At 37.2% G+C, this 18,863-nt stretch overlaps 2 protein-coding genes across 2 annotated transcripts; one reads left to right on the top strand and one right to left on the bottom strand.

Moving 5' to 3' along the window:
• The first annotated feature begins 6,818 nt into the window (after positions 1-6,818).
• LOC131901489 (olfactory receptor 52J3) lies at positions 6,819-7,754 on the top strand. The gene has a single exon (XM_059252617.1). The coding sequence runs from the start codon at positions 6,819-6,821 to the stop codon at positions 7,752-7,754; it is 936 nt and encodes a 311-aa protein (XP_059108600.1).
• Positions 7,755-17,571: 9,817 nt separating this feature from the next.
• LOC131901486 (olfactory receptor 52D1-like) lies at positions 17,572-18,540 on the bottom strand. The gene has a single exon (XM_059252616.1). It carries the CDS (start codon positions 18,538-18,540, stop codon positions 17,572-17,574), a length of 969 nt encoding a protein of 322 aa, XP_059108599.1.
• Between the last annotated feature and the right edge of the window lie 323 nt (positions 18,541-18,863).

Below are 18,863 nucleotides of genomic sequence, written 5' to 3'. Positions count from 1 at the left end.
TCCAAATCAACAAAATCAGAAATGAAAAGGGGGACATAACAACAGACATTGAGGAAATCCAGAGAATCATCAGGTCATACTTCAAAAACCTCTATTCCACAAAACTGGAAAACCTAAAAGAAATGGATAATTTTCTGGATAGGTACCACATACCTAAATTAAATCAAGACCAGATAAACTATTTAAATAGTCCAATAACCCCTAACGAAATAGAAACAGTCATTAAAAGTCTCCCAACCAAAAAAAGCCCAGGACCAGATGGTTTCAGTGCAGAATTCTACCAGATCTTCAAAGAAGAGTTAATACCAATACTCTCTAAATTGTTCCACACAGTAGAAACAGAAGGAACATTACCAAACTCCTTCTATGAGGCTACAATTACCCTGATTCCCAAACCAAACAAGGATACAACAAAGAAAGAGAACTACAGACCGATCTCCCTCATGAACATTGATGCAAAAATACTCAATAAAATACTGGCAAACAGACTCCAAGAACACATCAAAACAATTATCCACCATGATCAAGTAGGATTCATTCCAGGGATGCAAGGATGGTTCAACATATGAAAGTCTGTCAATGTGATACACCATATAAACAAACTCAAAGAAAAAAACCACATGATCATCTCACTAGATGCTGAAAAGGCATTTGACAAAATCCAACACCCCTTCATGATAAAGGTCTTGGAGCGATCAGGACTACAGGGAACATACCTAAACATAATAAAGGCAATTTACAGCAAGCCAACAGCCAACATCAAATTAAATGGAGAGAAACTCAAAGCAATTCCACTAAAATCAGGAATGAGGCAAGGCTGTCCGCTCTCCCCATACTTATTCAATATAATACTTGAAGTTCTAGCTAGAGCAATAAGACAACATAAGGAGATTAAGGGGATACAAATTGGAAAGGAAGAAGTCAAGCTTTCCCTATTTGCAGATGACATGATAGTATACTTGGCAACCCCAAAGATTCCACCAAGGAACTGATACAACTTATAAACACCTTCAGCAACATAGCAGGATACAAGATCAACTCAAAAAAATCAGTAGCCCTCCTATATACAATGGACAAAAAAGCAGAGAAGGAAATCAGAGATACATCTCCCTTTACTATAGCCACAAATGACATAAAATACCTTGGGGTAACACTAACCAAGCAAGTGAAGGACCTATATGACAAGAACTTTAAGTCCCTGAAAAAAGAAATTGAAGAAGATGTCAGAAAATGGAAAGATCTCCCATGCTCATGGATAGGCAGAACTAACATAGTAAAAATGGCAATCTTACCAAAAGCAATCTACAGATTCAATGCAATCCCCATCAAAATACCAACACAATTCTTCACAGACCTGGAAAGAATAATACTCAACTTCATATGGAAAAACAAAAAACCCAGGATAGCCAAAAGAATCCTGTACAATAAAACAACCTCTGGAGGCATCACGATCCCTGACTTCAAGCTGTACTATAGAGCTACAGTAATAAAAACAGCTTGGTACTGGCATAAAAACCGACACGTGGACCAATGGAATCGAATTGAAGACCCTGATATTAATCCGCACACCTATGAACAAATAATTTTTGACAAAGAAGCCAAAAGTGCACAATGGAAAAAAGAAAGCATCTTCAACAAATGGTGCTGGCAAAACTGGATATCAACATGTAGAAGGCTGCAAATAGATCCATACCTATCACCGTGCACAAAACTTAAGTCGAAGTGGATCAAGGACCTCAACATAAATCCAGCTACTCTGAACCTGCTAGAAGAGAAAGTAGGAAGTAGTCTTGAACGCATTGGCATAGGAGACCACTTTCTAAATAGAACACCAGTAGCACAGACACTGAGAGAAACAATCAATCAATGGGACCTCTTGAAACTGAGAAGCTTTTGTAGGGCAAAGGATACGGTCAACAAAGCAAAGCGACAGCCTACAGAATGGGAAAAGATCTTCACCAATCCCACATCTGACAGAGGACTGATATCCAGAATATATAAGGAACTCAAGAAATTAGACATCAAAATGCCCAACAGTCCAATTAAGAAATGGGCTATAGAACTAAACAGAGAATTCTCAACAGAGGAAACTCAAATGGCTGAAAGACATTTAAGGAAAGGCTCAACATCCCTAATCATCAGGGAAATGCAAATCAAAACAACTCTGAGATACCACCTTATGCCTGTCAGAATGGCTAAGATCAAAAACACTGAAGACACCTTATGCTGGAGAGGATGTGGAGCTAGGGGAACTCTCCTCCACTGCTGGTGGGAATGCAAGCTTGTACAACCACTTTGGAAATCAATATGGCGATTTCTTAGAAAATTGGGAATCCATCTCCCCCAAGATCCAGCTATACCACTCTTGGGCATATACCCAAGGAATGCTCAACCACACCACAAGAGCACTTGTTCAGCTATGTTCATATCAGCATTGTTTGTAATAGCCAGAACATGGAAACAACCTAGATGCCCTTCAACTGAAGAATGGATAAACAAAATGTGGTACATATACACAATGGAATACTACTCAGCAGAGAAAAACAATGACATCATGAGGTTTGCAGACAAATGGATGGATCTAGAAAAAATCATCCTGAGTGAGGTATCCCAGACTCAGAAAGACAAACATGGTATGTACTCACTCATAACAGGATACTAGATGTGGAACAAGGATGACTGGACTGCTACTCACATCACCAGGCAGGCTACCTGGAAAACAGGACCCCAAGAAAGACACAGGGATCGCCCAATGACAGAGAAATGGAATGAGATCTACATGAACAGCCTGAACATGAGTGGGGGTAGTGAAGGGCGAGGGTCGAGGGAAAGAGAGCTTGGGTGAGTGGGAGATCCCAGCTGGATCAACAACAGAGAGGGAGAACAAGGAATAGGAGACCATGGTAAATGAAGACCACATGAGAATAGGAAGAAACAAAGTGCTAGAGAGGCCCACAGAAATCCACAAAGATACCCCCACAACAGACTGCTGGCAATGGTCGAGAGACAGTCCGAACTGACCTACTCTGGTGATGGGATGGCCAAACACCCTAATTGTCATGCTAGAAACCTCATCCAACTACTGATGGATCTGGATGCAGAGATCCATGACTAGGCCCCAGGTGGATCTCTGGGAGTCCAATTAGCGAGAATGAGGAGGGTTTATATGAGAGAGAATTGTTGAGACCAAGGTCGGATAAAGCACAGAGACAAATAGCCAAACAAACGGAAACACATGAAATATGAACCAATGGCTGAGGGGTCACCAACTGGATCAGGCCCTCTGAGTGGTTGAGACAGTTGATTGGCCTGATCTGCTTGGGAGGCATCCAGGCAGTGGCACCAGGTCCTGTGCTCATTGCATGAGTCGGCTGTTTGAAACCTGGGGCCTATGCAGGGTCCCTTGGCTCGGCCTGGGAGGAGGGGACTGGACCTACCTGGACTGAGTCCACCAGGTTGATCTCAGTCTGTGGGGAAGGCTTTGCCCTGGAGGAGATTGGAATGGGGGGCAGGCTGGGGGGAAGGTGAGGGGGGCGGGAGGGCGGAGAACAAGGGAATCTGTGGCTGATATGTAGAACTTAATTGTATTGCAAAATAAAAATTTAAAAATAAATAAATAAATAAATAAATAAATAAATAAATAAATAAATAAATAAATAAATAAATGACTAAGGACGCTGACAATGGAAAAAAAAAGAAAAAGAAAAGAAAAAAATCATCTTGAGTGAGGTAACATAGACCCCCCAATAAATATGATATGTATTTACTTATATATGAATATTAGCCATTAAATAAATGATAACAAAACTTATAACCTGCATACCTGGAGAGGTTAGGTACACATGAAGGAACTGAGGATGGGAGACACATAGATTTTTCTGGGGTGGAACAGAATAGATTTTATGGGCTGACTAGAGGTTGTGTAGGGAATGGTAGAAACAAAAGAAGCAGGTGGGGAAGAGGTGAGAAGAGGTTGATGGAGGCGTTGGAAAAGAAAAAGCTAGAATTGAGGGGCATTTATGGGGTCATATGGAAATCAAGTGCAGTGAAAACTTCCTAAAATGTATGATGGCAATCCTAATGGAGTCTCCAAATAATGCTGTTTATGTAATGCAATTTTTTCTCTTTCAATCATGGCAAAGTCTTGCTTGGTATGCTATTCTAGGTTGGCCTTTGTAATCTGTAGGACTTGGAATGCATTGCTCAAGGCTCTTAGTTGTTTTTCTGTTGGATTTTACTTAGGATGTTACTTTCATTTTTTCTTTTGCAGCTTTCAATACACTCTCATAGTTCTGTATATTTAGTGTTTTAACTATAATATGCCATGAGGGATTTTCCCTTCTGATCTTGTTATTTGGTGTTCTGTGTGATTCTGTGTGTATATGTTGGGCACGTTTTTCCTTGGTTTAGGGTAGTTTTCTTCTATGATTTTGTTGAGAATCTGGTGTATGGCATTGACTTTGAGTTCTTTTCTATCATCTATTCCTGTTCAAAGTTTTGGTTTTATTGTGGTGTCCTACATTTCCTGGATAGTCTATCCTGTGTTTTAAATTTTTTTTATATTCTTTGTTTACTTGATATCCTACATTCTGCTTGCTTCATTGTAACATTTTCCTATGAGTTTTCTAGTTGAATTATTGAGTTTTCCAATTCCATCTTTATTTCAGCTTGAGTCATCTTAAATACTTCTATCATCTTATTGAATTTTATTCTCAAATCCTGCATTATCTTTGCTATTTCCACCAGCCTCATGTTTGTGTTTTCCTGGGCATCTCTCATTTATTCTCTTCACATTCTCTCTCCTTAATTTCATTGAGCTCTTTCTTTGTGTCTTCTTTGATCTTCTCCAACTCTTTGATGAAGTTTATTATTGTTCTTTTACATTATATGACCTATAGTTCATCTAGGTAATTCTCATTTGCAAGCATTTCTATAGAACTGGTAGATTTTGGAGAGAAGATGGTGGCTTGATATTTCACATTGTCTAGAGTCTTGCAATGATATCTGGGCATGTTGACTTCTTTTGTTAATTCTAAATCTGATATATACAGGGCAAGTTGGGGCAGAAGAGAGAATATGCAAGTAGGGTAGGCCAGAGACTGGGTATGGCTGGTGTGGAATGAAGTAAGGTGGACAGAGAAAATTGGGTAAGATGTGCTTCCTGGTCAAAACCTAGAGCACAGGTGTAGCTCTGGTGTGGTGGAAAGATTGGATGTGGAAAGATTGGGGTTGATAGGAAATGTTCTGACTGAAACCTAGAAATGGGTTACATACAGTATGTGCAATGATGGCTTGACTAGTACAGGGCACTGGATGTGGGAATTAGTCTAAATTTGTCAGGTTGTGGAAGTGGATGGATGTGGAGGGCTATGGAGATTCAGTCGGCTAGACTTTGGAGAAAACTGTGTGACATCTGTCTGTGTAGAGAGGTTAGATTCAGTGTATAAGGGATCTATGGGTAGAACATGTAGCAAATTTGATCTTTTAGACAAATTGGTTGAAATTGTGTTTATTTATTAGGAAAAAGAGGTTAAATCTGTTTATGAGCGTCAACTAACAAAAACCAATACAGATACAATAATTTCATGGAGCTGAATGCCATGGAATTTCTGCTGTAGTCATCTGGGGTCAGTGAGATGTGCAAATCTTGTAATTTCATTTCTATGTTCTTTTGGAAGAAAATAGTAATATTTTATAGTATTATGCTGAAGTTCATAGCCACACACACACACACACACACACACACACACACACACACACACACACCCCAACACAAGTTTCATACCTATTAGCTACCATTTTAGCTTTATTGCTGGTGTTTTCTCATTTTATCTTTAGTGTTTTATGATAGGGAATCCTACTTATGATACAGATAAGAAAATGAGCTTCAATTATTCTTGGGCATTTTTGTCATTGTCATTCTGTTTCCAGAGCAGGATCTAAGATTGCATAAGCAGTCTCTGAGGATTCTGTCCCAGAGCTGAGTCTAAATCTGAGGTTAAAATAGGATATATTTTTAGCAAAATCCTTGCAGTACTTAACACAATATAAATGCATATTTTGGGTACTTTTCAGAAAGAAGTTTAAGTACTATGCTGTTTGAGGTTTTGCAGAAAACCACAGTGAATCTGCTGCTGACATTTGGTGAGCAGGTAAGACAGTACGTGGAGAGACATATGAGAAGTACAGGCTAAGATCTGTTTTCATACATGTGTCTCTAGAATGGTCCGTACTGAGAAGTCAAAATTTCTATTCTGAGGTTTAACATGCCTATAAGTCTGAATCCATGATTCATGTTCACTATACTTTGCTTACTGCATTTGTTACCGCCTCTGTAATGTATTCCCATTACCTATACTAAATCCTGCAACAGAGAGGATTCCTGGAATCAAATCACATTCTGTAATGTTTCTCAAGGGAAGAAGAGAGGTCTAATTATTACAAATCTGCATTGAGTTTGCCACAGTGCCTATGCTCAGAGGTAAATGAAAAACTGCAGTATGAACACGATCAGAATTATTCAAATGGCTGAAGATGTGAGTGAGCACACAATCTGCTGCAACAGGCTCTATTTCATAATAAAAGTGAGTTTAGCTCTGTACGTGTTGTGAACAACTGCACTAACCCTTCCATCCCCCTGCCTCCTTATCATATTATTTTGTGTTCTCTCTCTGTGTGTCTCTGTATGTCTCTGTCACTATCTGTCTCTCCCCTCGTGTGTGTGTGTGTGTGTGTGTGTGTGTGTGTGTGTGTGTGTGTGTTTCCTTCATTTTTTTCCTAACAGGAAGAAGAGCTTCACCTCTTCTGATCAGTGCAAGATGATAACCCACAACAGAAGCATTTCCCACCCAGCCACATTTTTCCTCATTGGGATCCCAGGTCTGGAGGAAATCCATGCCTGGATCTCTCTACCTTTCTGCTGTATTTATCTTGTGGCCCTAATGGGAAATACCACAATTCTGATAGTTATCAAGACAGAGCGTTCTCTCCGAGAGCCCATGTTCTACTTTCTGGCCATCCTTTCTTCAGTCGATCTGGCCCTTTCTACAACCTCTGTTCCCCGTATGCTTGGCATATTCTGGTTTGATGCCCATGAAATAAACTTCGGTGGATGTGTGGCTCAGATGTTTTTGATCCATGCCTTCACTGGCATGGAGGCTGAGGTTCTCATGGCCATGGCTTTTGACCGTTATGTAGCCATCTGTGCTCCACTACACTATACAACGGTCTTGACATCTCGGGTGCTGATGGGCATCAGTATATGTGTTGTGATCCGTCCAGCCTTGTTTATATGCCCCATGATCTATCTCATTTACCGCCTACCCTTTTGTCAAGCTCATATAATAGCACATTCCTATTGTGAACACATGGGCATTGCAAAATTGTCCTGTGGAAACATACATATCAATGCTGTGTATGGCCTTTTTGTAGTCTCTCTCTTTCTTTTGAACCTGGTCCTTATTGGCATCTCATACGGATACATTCTCCGTGCTGTGTTCCGACTCCCATCGCAGGATGCACGGTTAAAAGCCCTCAGCACATGTGGTTCCCATGTTGCTGTTCTCTGTGTTTTTTATATCCCATCAGTCTTCTCTTTCCTCACTCATCGATTTGGACACAATATACCACACTACATTCACATTCTTGTTGTAAACCTCTATTTGGTCATTCCTCCCTCACTTAATCCCATCATTTATGGTGTGAGGACAAAGCAGATAAGAGAACGAGTTCTCCATGTATTTACTAAAAGGTAAGAGTCTCTCATATTCATTGATCCACCTAGGAAGACTCATGCTTTTGTCTTAGTGGATAGTTCCTATGCTTTGCTGTGGGCTATCAATTTGCAAGACTAGTTGGTTTGTCTCAGCCTGTGGGTTAATAATATGATGAAGAAACTTCATCATATCTCCAAGTTGGAGGACTATTAGACTAGACTGGACAGGCTACTCTGAGAGAAAGAAGGTCATGTAGAAATTGTTTGTATGGCTTCATGAAAAACTTTGTCTTCCTTTGCTATTTTCTTCCATTTACGCATGCTGGCAGTTGGTTTTTTGTTGTTGTTGTTGTTGATTTGTTTTTTTTTTTATTTGTAATGATATTGTGTGTGTTGTGTATCTTGCACCATTCTAACATTGGAAGATAAACTGAGAGCCAACTCAAACTATTTGGCTCTGAAAACATTGTGTTCCTGTATGCTCCTCTAAAGCCACAATCCTTGGTTCAAAACCATCATTGCTAAATTGGTAGCTTAAACTTGAATAGTCTGTCAAATATATGAGACTTCGTGGAGTGACAGCCAAAGCAAACTCTTTCCAAGAACATTTCCTGTAAAGTCACCAGCAATGTATCATTGACTACCCTGCATTATCTCCATAGCCTAAGCATAACATAATCCAGTTACATGGAGCATTCATACCTATGTGACATATGTTTGTAATTGCCTGGCACTGTGGCTAGTCTTGTCTTTTCAATTTATATTTTGATCTTGCAACACTCTTTTCCAATATCCAAGGTACCTTTTCATGAATCTATGACATATTTCTCATTCTCTTTGAGAAGAAAAAGAGAAGCTGTATTGTGAGCTGAGACTAACCAATTTTTACACGAGATTAGAGAGGCCTTTTGAGTGATTTACTAAAGACAAAGCCTAGAAATGAAATTTGTGTGGTCAAAAAAATTAATTTATGTATTTTGAAACTAAAAAAAAAAAAAAGTAAAGTGAAAACATAAGGGATGGTTTCTGCCCTGAGTAACAGTGAACAGCCTTCCACTTACTCCTTTCAAAGACAGCAGCTCCTAAGACATATGCAACATTATTGCTTTTAACAATGCCCTAACACAGTTGCTCTCCTGGATTTTGGGGGCAAATTCTAGGGAGTGGTTTTGCTAACTAAAAGTATTTAGTCTTATACCAATCATGGATTTTTTTGTTAGATCATTTTTAATGATCTAATTAATATAAATAATGATTTAATTATATAGACTAAATGTTTTAAAGTAATACTTTTATTAATTCTTTGAGGCTTTTATACAAATAATTTTTATCTTGGTTAACCCCCACCTCTTCTCAGATCCATCTCAACCTACCTTTCCATTCAAATTTGCATCTTCCTTTGTTTTCTGTTTGTAAAATCCATCAAAGTCCTAGCTAGAAAAATAAGACAAGTGGATAAGAGCATACAAATAGGAAAGAATGTAGTCAAGATATTATTATTTGCAGCTAAAATGACTCTATGGACAAAAGATCTTAAACACTCCACCAGATATCTGCTACAGCTGATAAGCATGCTCAGCAATTATGATACAAAGGTAACACAGAAAAGTCAGTTACCAACTATATACCAACAACAACCACTTAACACACAAAGTCCATCACCAACTATTTATCAACAACAACCACTTAACACACAATGTGTTACTAACTATAAACCACTAATAGCCACTTATCACACAAAGTCAGTCAACCAACTATAACCACCAACAACCACTTAACACACAGTCAGTTGCCAACTATATACCACCAACAAGCACACCAAGAAAGAAATCAGGGGAACTATCCCATTTCCATCAGCCTAAAAAAAAAAATAAACCTTGGAATAAATTTAACCAAGGAAGTAAAATACTTGTATAATAGGTTAAATTTTTCTGTGTGTTTATAAAATTAATTCAATTTAAATATTCATCTACTTGTTTTATTTTAATTGGAGATTATGTTGCCAATCTCTACAGTTTTTATGTAAGTGCAATTTATCCTGCTTTTCTTTCTTAAGTGGAATTATTAGTGACGGGGATACCATCAGTAACAATGTCTTTCTACTTTATTAATCTTTGTTTTTGAGTCAGCAGTTTTAAAAAACTTCATGTTTTCCAAAAATTTCATTTTATCATAAACCTTCAATTATTTAACTACTTTGTCCTTCTTAAACCTGCCTTCTTGATTGATTCCTGTAAAACTTATCACTTCTTTTATTGGATATTATTAAAAGTTTCAGACCTCATTTTCAATTTGTGTTAAAATTAACTTGTGCCAGGCAGTGGTGGCTCATGCCTTTAATCCCAGCACTCGAGAGACAGGGGCAGGCTGATCTCTGTGAGTTCGAGGCCAGCCTTGTCTACACATTGAAACCCTGTCTTGAAAAGCCAGGAAAAAAAAAAAAACACCAAAAAAAAACAAAAATCAAAAAACGAAAAAACAATTAGTAACTTTTCTATGTGAAACAAAACAAAAATATGTGTTCTTTTTTTATTTTCATTTATCTTTAAAAAAATTCTTGTGCATCTTTTTACCCCATGTTGTAATCATGAAATATAAATTCCAGAGTTAAGAAAAAACATTAAATGAAGATTTTTGTTTCCTGAGACATGTTTTTAGCAATTTGTTTTTGCAAAAAAAAATGTCATAAATACTTCCTTTTTCTGGAATTCACAAGCTTACATGGGATACACCACGTATGCTCAGTCTGCACTTTGGCTGACCACAGTTTCCCTTGAGCTTGCTAGTTTTTACATTGTCTTTATGTTTACATTTTCCTCATTGCATTTGTATTTGAATCAAAGAATAGAAATTTGTAGAATTTTGAGCATTCAATTCTATTGCTTTCTTATTTTTATTTCCTACTAACTAATGCTGTTAATGAAATTCCTTTATATGAATACAAATTCAGTTCTTTAAAAACATCTTTCCCTTATTCTTTAGATGACATGCTTATTTTTGATGTACATTTATCGATATATTTATTATATATACACATATTTTGACTAATTGTGAATTTTATTTATAATTATTGTTTGTGTTGGGGGTGGGGGGGTCAAGGCAGACACACAGAGATCATAGAACAACTTTGTGTTGTGTGTTTCCTCTGTTGACCTTTACATATCTTTCAGTGACTGAGCTCAAGCCAACCTCTTGCCTCCCCCCCAGATATGTATATATATATATGCATGTATTCAAGTTCAATATACTCATGTATTCATGTTCAGTATTCAATAAATTCTTACTGTCTGAAATTCTATTTATTTACCATCTTCAAGAGTTTTTCATGGTTTGTTTATATATTTATTACCACTTATTTTTCTGTACATCCCTGGCAATATTGAAAAATAAAATTTGAATTCTTCTGTTCATGAATTTTACCTTTCTTTCAAGAATTGCATGTTTTGTCTTTAGCCTTTTTGTCTGCTCAATATAAATATTTTCAAACAGTAAATTTTTTATTCTGAAAGTACTCATGATTATAAGTTTCTGTCTTTCCCACAAACACACATCATTTAAGGATTCTAACTGCATATATGTAAAATATTGGAAGACATCTTGTGTTTCATATGTTTTGATCATATTGTTAACATTTTAAAAGTTGTGATTATTTGCTAAGAGGTTTTTCTTTGCCTTTTTGATTCCCTTGAAGCATCTAGACTAAGCAGTTTTTGCAAGTAGGATTTTAAGAAGGAATATTCTGGGGTGGAAGTATGAAAGTAGGAGGCTCACTTGGGAGTGGTAAAACAATGAAACACACTAAGTTTCATTGCAAAGAGGAATAAAGTCAGAGAAGGTATGATGGTTTTCAATCAGCTAACTTCAAGGTAGTAAAAATCTCGTTATCTAGGTGATCCAATATAATCACATGGACCATTAAAAGTGGACAAGAAAAAGATACGATTGAAAGGAGATGCAGTGACAAATCATGGCTACAGTCATGACATATGAAGATGAATCGTACTCCTGATGCTTATCTTGAAAACACTGAACCAGGACTGTGAGCAGACTATAAAAGATCAGAAAAAAAAAATGTTCTCCCTGAAAAAAAGAGGGCATCTAATGAGAAACATACTGACTTTCTAAACAACAGAGCAGAGAAGTGTTAAACCTGTAGTAATTTACATCACTAAAATTTGGGTTAATTGTTACTGTACCAGTAGGAACCAGATATACTTGTTCTCTCAAAATCAACATGGTAGCAAATTGGGTGAAGAAAGAAGGAAGGAATGGTTTGTGGTGTCCTGAGGTGAAGCCTTTACACTCAGAGGACTGAGCTGCAATATCCTTTCACATTGTTCTTGGTCAATGGATCATGAGAATCACTTATTCTGAATGATGAGTGTCTCATGTCCATGTCTTTCATGAACAAGCCCTCCAAGATGGAAACCTGAACATTCAGTTTTTAGCATCATGTGATATCCACTAATCTCATGTACTTTTTTCTTTATGCTTAATGACAATAGGAGTAAAATAAATTATACTTATTTGACAGGCTTATTTACTCTGCAGAGAAATTTCAAATTTGAGACTAATGAAATATATACATGGTTTTATTATATTAGTCATTGGAGAGGAAGTAACAACAATATCAATAGTATCTACCTGCTGGCTTTTTAATCTTACTTTCATTACTGACAGAGAAATCACTGAACCAGCATGATGTATCTCAATGTAATAAAAAATTCTGCAAGTTTATTTTTATTGGGGAAACACTAAAAACTGAGTCATGATGTTGATATCATGGTAAACCATGTAATTTTGTAATGTTGGGATCAAATTAATCAGTGGTGTGTTGTAATTTATCAATAAGATAAACTCAATTTTAACACTGTCACTGACATGAGCATTATGGGTATGTAGACAACCCATCTTTGAGGATTTCAGGCCAAAGATCACAGAACAAATTTCATGTTCTCTATTAGAAAAAAATGTTTAAAATTTTGTGAGGTTAAACAGTTCCCCTGATGGAAACAAGATAGTTTTAGCCTTGTGTCCCTGGTCTTACAACAGGTCACAGTTTATTACTGTCTGATAATGTTCTAATGAGAAATATTTAATGAGGAAAGATTAATATTATTCAGGGATTTTTTTTTTCATTTTCACCAGGCACTTATAAAGGCCTCGTTTTAGGGGTTGTTTTGATTGAAGTACCAAACACCTCTCCCCTATGCGGATTTGTGCCTATTTCTCTGTCAGTCATGGAACTCCATCTGCCTCAGACCCATGCAGGCCCTGTCTGTGCTGCCACAGTCTCTGTGAGTTTGTATGTGCGTTGGTCCTCCTGTACTCAGAATATATTGTATGAAAAAATTTCAAAAGAAATGAAAAGGCCTCTTGTCAAGTCAATAGAGAAAAGGCATTTGGGCCCTCCACATTAAAGAGACAGAAAAAAAAAAAAAATATATATATATATATATATATATATATGTGTGTGTGTGTGTGTGTGTGTGTGTGTGTGTGTGTGTGTGTGTGTGTGTTTATGGATAAAATATAAGCAGGGTGCCTCTTTGTTCTATCAAGTAGGAAGAGATCAGAAATAGAGACCGGACGTTAACTATGGAGCAAGTCTTGATCACATGTGTCTGTAAGTCTAGTGATGTGGAGGCTGATAAAGACAGATCTGTGATATCATGTTTAAATTTGGGTACATAATTATTTCTAGTCCACTTTGAGCTACAGATCAATAGCTTTTCTCAGAAAACAAGAGAAAAAAACTAAAATGATAAACAAAACAAAACAAAAGAAGGAACAAAGGCAACATCTACGTGTTATAAATGCTTTTAGAAGATTAACCAAGAGGGCATCTACTCGCATTCAAAATTGATTTAGGAACATCTATCTTGTTGCCTTATTGTTTATGTGAAAATTATATTATATTTACATAATTCAGAAGCATCACCCATAAAGACTCATGATGACATTTATTTAGTTAAAAATATGTCCCATTCATAAAGCAAATTATCACAACTCAAAGTATTCTTCAGTAATTGGAGTCTAAACATTGTCAGGAAACTCTTTTTACATTTAAATAAGAAAATTTTTGTCTCATTCATATTTTATTAATCAAGATCTCTGACTCTGTTAATTGTTGTAGCCACTGGTGCAAAATTAAATCCCAATCTTAAGGTTCATGAAGAAGAAACTTTCCCTAGTGTTTTTCTTGCAGCCAATTTTAGCATAGAATTTGTCAAGTTTACGCTGGAAAACTTGATTAATTTCTATTAAATGGAATATCAAAGTTAGTTAAACACATATGATGAAGTACATAGAAATTTTGTCACATTTTACAGTTTAAGGTTGGAGTGAGATTGACTTCATTGCACTCATTTTAGGCCATCCCATGATACTCCGATTCTGAAGAGTGGACTTTAAGGAGAATAAACTACCTATCTATTTTTTATTATAAAGAAAACTTATTGTATCACCAACAGAGGAAATTTCTATTAGTAAATATGGCATCTTGAACATGAATGGAATAATTTTCAATGGAAAATTATTCAGCACCTGTCAAAAAAGTGACTCTTCTGGATTTACGGTAACATTGAAATCAACTTTTAATGCTTTTGTTCTAGTCATGAAATAGCTCTATGTCTAAGTATCTTAGTTGCTTTTTGAATGAGGTTAAAAATGTTCACTCCATGCCTATATGTTGACAAACGTTTGTGGAATTGGTTGAACGTTTGGTAAATTCACCAGGGTAACATTTGGGTTGGAAGTTTCCTGCCGAGGTTCGAGCCTCAGCAGTTTTGGGGGTCCAAAGGACGGGATATCTGGAAGGCGTAGTAACGACTCAGAGACAATGCTCATGCAAGCTGACAGGTCACTTCAGGCTTCTGCAGTTGCTAAACAGTTTTTGTTACAGCTTCTTTAGCTTCTGCTTTTGCCTTGGTAACCTCAGTCTTTTATTATCATAAGCAAGGGGAAACAGAAAGAAAAGGGGGCGGGGGAAATCACCCAATACGGAGTGTTCCCATGATTCCAAAGGTTATTCTTAGAAAATCACCAATATATTCTTCATCATCTTTGATTAAACACAAAAACTATCCCTGGCTTAACACCAAAGCAAGCATAATCTATTTTTGTTATTAATGACTATACAATCTTCTGAGCACTTGACCAAGAAGCTAGCAACATGCAATTTCGCAAAAAAGACAAAAATAAGGACAGTGGTTAATGTACCAGACAATCATTTCCTTCTCACACAGCCTGCACTGACCTCAAAACCTCTGCAGCTGCCTAAGTTCGTCCTCAGCCCTCTGCAAACACCAAGCCCCATGACTGGTGGGCCACAATGACCTCAGACAAGAAATCAGCCCCTGCAGGTCAGTGGCTTTGTCCTTCTTATCCCAACAGTTCCAGGGAAGACCTGATCCAATTTTCAGAGCTTCCATGAAAGGAAACTCACCTTTTCTTGCAGCTCTTTTCGATCTAGGAACCAATAAAACTTGCAGCAATCACTCCAACCATTGCCACATTGTCTCCACACTCCTTCAGGAGGAATCACAATATCTGGATTAAAGTTGCTTTCTCCCTTTCTTGGTGGAGGCCACCATTTTCCTCCTATTCTAGGTTCCCACACTTCTAGTTTGTCATCCCACCTATATATTACTCCGTCCACAGTCTTCAGCCAATACCCCTTAGGGTCTCAAGTTTTACACAATGCCCTTGGAATATCCTCAGAAACTGAGTTATTCATCATGGCCAAATTGAGTCCAGTGTACTGATACACATCATACCATGTGCTATAGTTGACCACACATTTGGTACAATTTATCCAAGCCTGAAAAGCTTTCCCAGGCTGCAGGTTCTTTCCCATGACCTGCATAACTGCCTTGAACCCAGCCTGGGTGATCATCTCGGTATAATTTCCCTTGAAATTTGTTTCATTCCTATCCCATTTCACAGAAAGTACCATTGGTCTAGGAACACAGAACGAGAAGATCAGATAGAAGAAGAAGACTAGCATTACAGGAAATAATTATATGGAGGAGAACATGACATGTGCGCGCCATAAAGCATGACCTCGGGACACATAGGCATTTCTGCCTTGGCCCTCTAGAGGCATGCTAAACAGAAGATCCATAGCGGAATGCAAGGATGGTTGATGGTCCACAATCTCGGGTCCCTCATCTCCAGTTTCTGCTGGCAGCATGTCAGGCAACTTATACGCCATCCTGGCAGTTTACCACCAAGTTACTTTATTCTCATTCAATTTCTTTAAGAAGTGACTCATTACACACGACATCAGCATCCTCTTGTCAGCTGTGAATGAATCACAAGCTTCTCTTTCCACTATGTTTACCTCGTGTATAGCATGTGAGCTGATTGGGCAGATAATCTTTAGGTCTTTCCCTTTGTTCTTGCACCACAGATAACCCCCATTTATATATAGTATGTGTTTTGACTTGCAAGAAGCAGAATGTTTCAAATTTAAAACATAGGCATCAGAACATGACTCTAAAGTAGGTGTGTCCTCTCTAGAGGAACATTTGCATACTCATGCTATATGTGGGGTTTTTGTGTCTAGCTTCCATCATTCAACATATTGCTGGTGAGTCACCCGGGAGAAACAACTGAATACCAAAGGCAAACAGGTTTCAACAGTGGTTAGACAGCAAAGGCAATTATCTGCAGATTAATGACAATTTGGGAAGCAACAAATTGTTTCCAAGCAATAATACAGTTCTGAGGTGTACGGTGATTTTCAAAAGGGAAAATTTTAATGTGTTCCAAGTGGTGAAACACTGATCTATGAAACCTCCTCTCATGCTCACTCTTGATTTTCCAGCACTTGGCCTCTCTTTTCTCCACATTAGATGCTGTCTTTTTGCTTTTATTTTTTTTTATAAAGAATATTTTGATGAAGTGTTTGTCTTGAAAACACATCTGTTTCAAAATAATGGCTGTCACTACATTTATGTTTCCTAACTAAAGAGGCTGTTACTGTGTTAAAACATATACCTTGAACATCATGAATGTTAATTGTCAATATGACCAAATATTTGGTTGTTGTGAATAGTTTTAATATTCCTAAATTATTATGAATTATTTTATAAAGTTAGATATCAATAAACTTCACAAAATATAATACATCATTATCAATAATTCAGGCAGCCAAATGACAGTGGATGCAACTTCAGAATATTTTTTACTAAAAAAAAAATCCAAATGTTATCAACATTGTCTAAATTTCAGTTAAACTATATTTTATTATCTTTTAAAAGTTAGGAAACTTTCCATGACAAATGACTGACAGGCAACATTTTGTGGGTCTACATTAAGAATGGATGACAAGATGCTCTCAAAAAAGAAGTGACAGAATAATATTGGAAGAAATGAGAAATAATTACAACAGGCTATGAAGCGATATATAGTGTTGTCAAAATAGATGAAAACTGTGTTCAAAGTAAGATGTCCTCAAAGTTTTCTGCTTTTCTATAATCCCCAATTTCCACACAGGACCAGAATCATATTTTCTATAGTGAGGATACAGGCATTATGTTAAATGGAACATTTAAATACTGTGTATTGCAATCATAGTAATTAAATTCAAATAATTTTTATAGGATAATGATTAGGGTATCATTATAAAGTAATTACTCCTTGTTTGGGAAACAGGTCTGAAATTCACAGGAAAACTACAATTGTATGTTTTTAGCAAACAATTATATCTTCATGAGTCAATTTCCACTGAAAACCCTTAGTTATCTTATAAAAACACTTTAAAATAAAGAAAATTAACTCATGTCCTAAATTAGATAAAAGAATGTTCTTAGATTTCACTCATCAACAAAACCAATTCAGTTTGTAAGCTTTCAAAACCTGAACATTTTGAGAAATCTGTTTCTTATGTTCTTGGTCCTTACTCCATAAATAATTGGGTTCACCATGGGTGGTACAAGAAGATAGATGTTGGCCACAAATATGTGCACTTTGGGTGTCACTTTATGCCCAAACCTGTGGGTGAGGAAGGAGAAGAAGGCAGGGGTATATGACACTAAGATGACACAGACATGTGACCCACAGGTGCCCAAAGTCTTGAGTCTGGCATCCTTGGAAGGAAGATGGAAGACAGTGTTGAGTATAAGAACATAAGAACAAATGATAAGTATGAAGTCAACACCCCCGGTGAGGAAGGCAACAATGAGACTGTAAGCTCTGCGAATGTGTGTCTCAGCACAGGCAATCTTGATGAGGGCCATGAACTCACAATAAGTGTGAGAAATTATGTTGGTCTTGCAATAAGGAAGCCAACTTAGCAAGAAAGGGTGAGGGCTGAGAAGGGCTAGTCCCCGAAGTACAACAGCTAGACCTATCTTTCCGGTTAGAGTGTGTGTCAAAATAGCTGAGTGTCTTAATGGGTTACAAATGGCTACATAACGGTCAAATGCCATGGCCAAGAAAAAGCCAGACTCCATGGTTGAGCAAGAGTGAATCAGGAAGACCTGAGTGAGGCAAGCTTCAAAGGGAATCTCTCCATCATGAAACCAGAAGAGACTGAGAAGTTTGGGAACAGCTGTAGTACACACCACAAGGTCAGCCACTGCCAACATGCAGAGGAAGAGGTACATTGGCTCATGGAGGCTGGAGTCTGTCTTGATGATGAACAGAAGTGAACAGTTTCCCACTAGTGCCAAAACGTAGACCACACAAAAGGGAATGGAGATCCACATGTGTGCCTCTTCCAACCCAGGAATGCCAATGAGAATGAAGGTTGAGGGATGGACATCAGACTTATTGAAGACAGACATAACAAGTGCTAGGTGTCTTAGATTCTTCTTCATGGGTGTTTTCTATAAAAGAATAAAAATAATTTCTAAATTTGAAACTTCTCATTAGTTAAAATGTACAAGGAATACCTTTTGACTGGAGAAATTACTGTACCTTTAAATGTACAGCAAAAGAATTATCTTTAATTACAGAATTACTCTGCCTTTGAAAACTTATCACTTAAATTCAGAAGTAGTTGATATCTGTCATGAGATCTTCATGAAACTTTTTATCGTAATGGCCTGCCCTAAAGTCTTTGTTCTCATTAACCACACAGAGAACAACTTTCATACTTTCTTTTTATATATTAGCATTGTTATTTATATTACTATATGAA

The sequence above is a fragment of the Peromyscus eremicus genome, chromosome 1 (assembly GCF_949786415.1).
Source record: "Peromyscus eremicus chromosome 1, PerEre_H2_v1, whole genome shotgun sequence".
Taxonomy (NCBI): Eukaryota; Metazoa; Chordata; class Mammalia; order Rodentia; family Cricetidae; genus Peromyscus; species Peromyscus eremicus.
The sequence above is the reverse complement of the archived record's forward strand: the minus strand, read 5'-3'. Positions and strand labels throughout refer to the sequence as shown.